Genomic DNA, 6,633 nt, shown 5'->3' with positions numbered 1-6,633 from the left:
GACAAAAAGGGCCCATTGCTCAGAGATGGAGCAGCGCAAGCCCTGAGATCGAATTCCAGAACCTCTTGGCAAAGGGCTGAGGAAGACTTGTGGCCCTGCTGGGGGGCCAGGCACACAAAAGGGGGCGACAACACTCTGCTGAGCACAGTATCTCAGCAACGGCTGCGTCTCCCCCCCACGGAGCCAAGGAAGGCGGCACAGGCGTTCTGGGAGGCCCAAGTCACCTGGCTCTGCAGGCAGGGGCATGGGCTGGGCTAGAACCAGCAGCCTCCTACGGGCAAAGGCAGGCAGGAAGCTGCCCAGGCCGGCGGATGCACTCGCAAGGCGGGAGAGGGAGACAAGAGCAGGATGAGCAGGAAGCAGAGGGAAGGTTGCCGGGACAAATGGCCACTCCCTGCCAGACCTCTCCCCTCTCCCCAGCCCAAAGCAAAGCACAGCTCCTAGGGGCAGAGGAGGCCTCAGCGGAGTCAGCAGTTGGGGGGAAGAGCCCAGGCCCCAAAGCAGCCCCAAAGCAGCCCCAGCAGGAGCAGGAGGGGGGAGGGAAGGGGGCTGCCAGGGGGACTGGAGGCCCCGATCCAGGCAGCCCCCTTCCCTCACCCTGGAAGGGTAGAGCAGGGCCATCACGTCTCACCACTTTCTCCGTCTCTTCCCTCTCCCACTGGGTTGTCTCCCTCACCATCTCCAACTCCTGGGGACACAAAGGAGGCGGTCAGAGCTGAGGGCACACGCCAGCCAGACTCCTCAAGGGCTTTTCTCCAGATCTGGGGGGCGGGGCTGGGATTGGCAGCCTTGCCAGAGAGAAGGGGCACCTAAGCCTGCCCTCCCCTGGGAACCACAGGCCTCACCTTCTGAAGGACGTCCAGCTCCTCCGGACTGAGGTCCCGGTCAATGGAGGAAATGCTCTCCAGGCTGTTCTTGCGCCCGATGCCGGCCGCAAAGGGGTTGGCAATGATCCCTGGAGATATCTGGGGGGCAGACGAGAGAGGTGAGGGGGGGGGCTCTGGTCCCTGCCCAGCACAGAGGCAGGCAGAGGGGGTGTCTGGGGGGACACACCAGACCCATGGTGCACCTCCTCTTTAAGAAGCTGCCCTCGCCACAGGGCTTCAGCAGGAAAAGGCACTGAAGGCAAACCTCCAGTCCCTGGCCAGGGCCCCCCGCCTAGCACCCACCTCAATGGCCGCCACAGCCTTGGGGTCAAACCCGTCGCAGACCAGCACCAGAAGGGTGTCTCCCACAGCGCGCAGGATCTGGACCGCTTCCGTGTGCGTCATGCCCAGCAGGCTCTGGTGGTTCACCTCCAGGATGCGCATGCCCACCCTCAGCCGCCCGTCACGGGCTGCAGCCCCTGTGGAGCTGACCTGCACGAAGCAGAGGAGGGTGAGGAAGGAGCCGGGGGGGGAGGGAGGGAGGCAACCCCCACCCTCAAGGCCCTGGGAGCAGCCAGAGCTGGAGGGGCCCTGGAGGCAGAAAGGGCCTCATGGTTTGGGGAGGGGGCAGGCAGGGGGTCCAGCACCTTCTGCTCAAGGCTCCAGAAACTCTGCTTTCCACAGCCCCCCCAACGAAAGTCCTCAGAGCAACCCTGGGTGGGAGGGACGTGGTGTGGAGACACGGCTGTGGGACCTCCCTCCCCCACTTGGCACTAGTCAAGCACAGCAAACTTCACCCCGTACCTTAGAGATGAAGATGCCCTCGTCCGTGGGGTCAAAGGGATTCCCCGCGTGGCCCTTGGCACCTCCTCGGATGCTGATGCCCAGTTTCTCCCCTGGCCTCTTTTCAATGCAGATCTCCTGACAGAGTGAGCAAAAGCAAGTTGGAAGGGGGGGCTGGGCAGCAGCCCCCCTAGCCCCCCCTTCCAGGACAGAGGGGCCTCCTTCTTCCCAGGCCTGGCTGCCTCCACCTCAGCTCCAGCAGACGGGCACTGGGGAAGGCTCTTTGGGAAAGCAGGGGGTGGGCAGCGGAGGCCTTCAGGGTGGGGGCAGGAGACCCCATCCTGGGGAAGCCACAGAGGCTGCAGGCCAGAGGGGAGGGAGCTGTGGTGGGTCAGCCCAGCCACATCCCAGCGGGGCTGAAGATGCCCAATGCTGAAGAAGGTGCCTCTCCAGGGGCACAACAGCAGAGCTGCGCCCCCTACCTGCATGCCCGGGGGCGGGGGGTCTCTCCGGACGACCATCCTCAGCTCCTGCGTGTTGGAGAGCAGCGCAGTCACGGCCTCCTGGTGCGTGGCATGTCGGAGGCCAATGCCGTTCACCTCCAGGATCCGGTCTCCCACGCGCAGCCCACTGCGAGAGGCCAGGCCACGAGGAATCACCTGCCAAGGCAGCGCAGAAGAGGTGGGAAAGAGCCCTGCCTGCGGCCGGGGGGGGGGCAAGCTGGCAGTGTCCCCAACACCTGCAGCCAGATGGGCACTTGGCCTGGCCGAGAGGCTGAAGATGTCTGTCCCCCCGCCTCCCAGAGGCACTTCTGTCTGCTGATACACATATATCTCTCTTCCTTTTGGTCTGACGTGGCTGCTGTCCCTATCCACTTTTCACAGGCCAAATCCTCAATGGTTGCAGAGGTCCATGTGCTTTTAAATCACATTCCGGTTATGGGGATTAATGGAAAGGCCAACAAACGTGGACTTTGCAAGCTCTTCTGGTGCTAACAGCCTGCCCACCCCCCAGGAAAAACTATTATACAACAGTCTGAGGGCCTGGCTGTCTCTTGGCCACTTCTGAATGCATTCCCTATCAACGCCCATCTCAGGGGAGGCTCTCTCTGTGCCCCTGGGGGGCCTGCAATCCACTTTTGTGTTTCATTTGAGATGGCTGCACGGAGGGGTGTTGGAACCCCTAACGGGGGGGGCTGGTTCTTTCCCTGTTCTTCCTTGTTAAAATTTGCTACTAAAAATAATTTAATGAAAACGGGGCTCTGAGCAGAGAAAGTGGAGAATTGGGGGGGGGGCTTCCTTGCTCTTTGGGCCTCCAGGGGGGCTCTGGAGCACACGGAATGGCAAGATTCGCAGAGTCAACGGGTTGTGTAGTGACTCCTAGGCTTCCGAACCACGGTGTTCTCAGGGGGGGGGGGGGGCTCCACACACAGCCCTGCAAGCCTCTACCTTGGAAATGAAGACCCCCGGCTCATGGATCCCAAAGGGGTGGCTGGAGTGGTCGCTGCCGCCCACAATGCTGAGCCCCAGCGGCCCCCCCGCTTTGACCAGGATCACCTCCTGCGGGCAGAAAGCAAGAAAGCCAAGCCAGGGTCAAGAGAGGGCCTCATGGAGGAGCAGATGCCGGGACCCGACTCCAGGCCAGGGGGAGAAAGAGGCTGGAGGGACCCACATCCAAAGGGGAGCTGGCAAAAACCAGGGTGGGCGGGGGCCAGACAGGAGGGGCTCCCCATGCCAGCAGCTTCCCACGGGGACAGACAGACAGACAGTGCCCCCCATGCCCTTCACCTACCTCCGTGGGGTACTGGCTCTCCAGGCTCTGGGCGGGGTGGCTCCTGTGGGGCAGGGGCGTCTCCTCAGGTGGGCTCTCCCCGCGGGTGGGGGTCGGTGGTGGCGGAGAGTGTGCCCGCTGTGCCCGCTGCCCCAAGGGCAGGTCTTCCTCACTGGGCTGGGTGGCGGCGATGGGGGCAGCGGGCACAGCCTCTCTCTCTACCAGCAGCGCAATGGTGGGGGAGGCAGCGGTAAGCAGCGCTACGGCCTGATCATGCCTGGCTTCCGTCATGTCTACCCCATTGATCTAGAACGGCCCCAAACCAGCGTCAAAGGGGGAGGCAGGGAGGGCACGCACACAGGGCCCCCAATCCCAGGCCTGGGACCAGAGGCAAGGGACCCCGGCCTCGGCAGGCGGAAGGGGGCTGGGAGGGCAAGGCGTGTTCTCTCCCCCCCCCCCCCCCCGCAGATCAAGGCAAACAGCAGCTTAGGACAGGGGGCCAAGGAGCACAAGCTCTTTTCCTGCCCTCGTCCCCAAAGAAAGGGGGGGGGAGAAGAGGTGTGGGGCAAAGCGTACATCACCCAGCAGAGGGCAGAGGAGAGAGAGGGAGGCAGACAGACAGGCAGACGGAAGCCAGCACTGACGAGGCCGTCTCGGGGCTTACCCCCCCATCCTCTCTCATCGTGGCTGCTGAGCAGAGATCGGCTGCGCCTCGGGAGGGGGCAGAGAAACAGGCCACAAGGAGGAAGAGGAAGAGGAGCAGCAGGAGAGGGAGGGGAGGGAGGGAAAGAGCTTCAGAACAAAATGGCTGGCCCCCCCACCTACCGTGCCCACCCACCCGGAGTTCCAGAAAGGTGATTCCAACATCACCCCCTACAAAACACAGCCCACTTCCCCCCTGGCTAGACTCAGCCCCACCCTGAAGGGGCAAGCAGGGGGCAGGGGGGACCCCAGAGCCCCCTGGAGGAACCTTGCCTGGTCCTCAGGAAGCCCCCCAAGAGAGTCCACTCACCAAGATGACCCTGTCGCCCACACAGAGGGTCCCGTCCCGATGGGCTGCACCCCCCTCTGCAATCCGTGAGATGAAGATCCCCTGGGGGGAAAGGAAAGTCAGGGCCCCTCCCTGCAGAGCCCCCTGCTCTTCTCTCACCAGGCAAGGCAAGGGCCCCTCTGTCCCTCCGTCCCGGGAGCATGAAGTGCCCCCGTCAGCGAGGAGCCAGGAATAAGCGCAGAGGCCGGGATCGGGTGTCGCCAAAGCCCCTGCCAGGCGGCTGCCGGCCAGAGAGAGGCGGTCCCCCTCCCTCCCTCCCTCCCTCCCCTCCTCACCGTGTCCCCTGGCCGGTAGGGTGTGGAGCCCTTGCCGCCAGCGATGCTGAAGCCCAGTCCCCCGCTCGTTGCGCACGAGGCAGGTGGAGAGGCGCTCCGTCAGGGGGGCTCCCTCAGGCTTCTCTGGGAAGCGCAGGCCCACCCCCCGCCGCTCCCGGGGGCTGTAGTCGTCCTCCGGCCGCAGGGGGGTCACCGTGACGGCGTTCTCCGGCTCCACCATCCGCTCCCGCAGAACCGTCATGGAGACCGTGGTGCCCGAGCCACGCAGAGCCTCCACCGCCACATGGTGCTCCGCGCACTGCAGAGGCACCCCGTTCACCTGCCGGGGGCGCAAAAGAGGGGGCTGGCTCAGGCAAGCGCCCGGCCAGAGACCGGCTGCAGAGGGCCCCCCGGCCCCCTCCAGAGAGCCCCAAGGGGAGCCTGGCACTGCTTTGGTAGGCAGGCAGGCAGGCAGCCCCCTCCCATGGCAGTCTGGCAAGGGCCATCTTCTCCTCCCCCTCTGCAGGGCAACGCAGAAGCAAATGCCCACCTAGAGCTGCGAGGGAGCCTGGGCTGCTGCTGGCAATTCCAGCATGTACTTATTCTGACTGGTGACTCAGGCCCCAGGCAGGCAGAGACCAGCCACGGGCAGGAGGCCAAGCGTGCTGGAGGGCAAGGGAGACGCCATGGGACCTGGGGGGCAGCTTGGCCTGGAAGGGGCTCAGCAAGGCCTTCTACGCCCAGGACAGGGCCTGCCAAAAAGGGGATGGCAGGGGGGGAGCAGCTGGCCCTGGGTTTATGTCTCCTCCCCAACCCACCTAAGGGGGCCCAACGACTCACCTCCAGGAGCTTGTCCCCCACCCGCACCCCTGCCTGGGCAGCCGGACCCTCCTCAGAGACGCGGGAGATGAAGATGCCCTGCAAAGAGAGGGGAGCAGTCGGGGGGGGCTTCCTGGGCAGTGGCAGCTCAGCAGCCTGACTCAGCTCCCCAAGTCAGCCACTCCAGCCAAAACGGCCACTCCTTTCCCTGCCCCACAGCTGCCCCAGGTCAAGGGGACCCCCAAACCCCAAGTGGAAAGCCTCCCTGTTGCAGCTGCCCGTACCTCATCGTCTCCCTTGTAGGGGGTGGAGCCTTTGCCCCCCGCAATGCTGATGCCCAGCCCCCCCGTCTGCCGCACAATGCTCAGGGTCAGCTGGAAGCAAAAGGGGGCAATGTTAGGGGAGACACAGCAGCAAAGACATACAGAACGAGGGGGGGGCACCATGGACCAGGGTCTGAGCCCATAATGAGGGGTGAGGAAGCAGCCCCCCCCCAGCATCTCCTTTGGGTGCCCACAAGACCTGCAATCCATCCCTGGACCAAGTGGCCAATTCACCACCAGGGCCACCTATGTGGGAGGGGGCTCCCATACGTCTCACCAGATCCCAGGTCCCCTGAAATATCTCCCACTGCCAGCCACTCACCCCCCCCCTTGCCTGAACAGGAGAAATCTGTGTCTGTCTTGCAGCACAAGGCCAACGGAGACCCTCAGGGGGCCCATCACCCAGGACAGGCCTGAGACGCTCTTGCTTTTCTCCACCCCACCAGCACTGCTACGGGGGGGGCTTCCTTTTGCCTAGGAAAGGCCACAGAGCAAGTGCTCAGGCCCCAGGAGAGCCAGGGGAGTAATGGCAAAGCCCTCCGGCTGGCGTGGCAAAGCCTTGTGCAAAGAGGGTTGGGGGAAGCCTCTGGCCACAGCAAGGCCACATTCTGGGCACAGCAAGCAACGTGAGCTCCCCCTTAGTACAAACCAGGCGGCCCTTGAACACTTTCCACCCACCCCTCGGACTCCCCACCCCAGCAGGCAAGAGGCGTGAGCAGAGGTCCAGCAGGCCAAAAGCTCACGAAGGGAGCCAAGCAGGGCATGTG

The 6,633-nt window shown here is 64.2% G+C and overlaps 1 protein-coding gene across 1 annotated transcript in view; it reads right to left on the bottom strand.

Moving 5' to 3' along the window:
* SCRIB (scribble planar cell polarity protein) overlaps positions 1-6,633 on the bottom strand; it is a 50,302-nt gene that overhangs the window by 18,560 nt on the left and 25,109 nt on the right. Inside the window, 12 exon segments of the mRNA XM_083621796.1 lie at positions 632-688; positions 846-965; positions 1,170-1,358; positions 1,671-1,787; positions 2,132-2,308; positions 3,098-3,208; positions 3,441-3,725; positions 4,432-4,512; positions 4,746-4,805; positions 4,807-5,064; positions 5,565-5,642; positions 5,828-5,917. Of these exon segments, the coding sequence (XP_083477922.1) occupies positions 632-688; positions 846-965; positions 1,170-1,358; positions 1,671-1,787; positions 2,132-2,308; positions 3,098-3,208; positions 3,441-3,725; positions 4,432-4,512; positions 4,746-4,805; positions 4,807-5,064; positions 5,565-5,642; positions 5,828-5,917 (1,623 nt within the window).

The sequence above is a fragment of the Podarcis filfolensis genome, assembly GCF_964270895.1.
Source record: "Podarcis filfolensis genome assembly, chromosome: 7".
In the NCBI taxonomy this organism is placed as follows: Eukaryota; Metazoa; Chordata; class Lepidosauria; order Squamata; family Lacertidae; genus Podarcis; species Podarcis filfolensis.
This window is presented reverse-complemented; position numbering and strand designations above follow the sequence as displayed.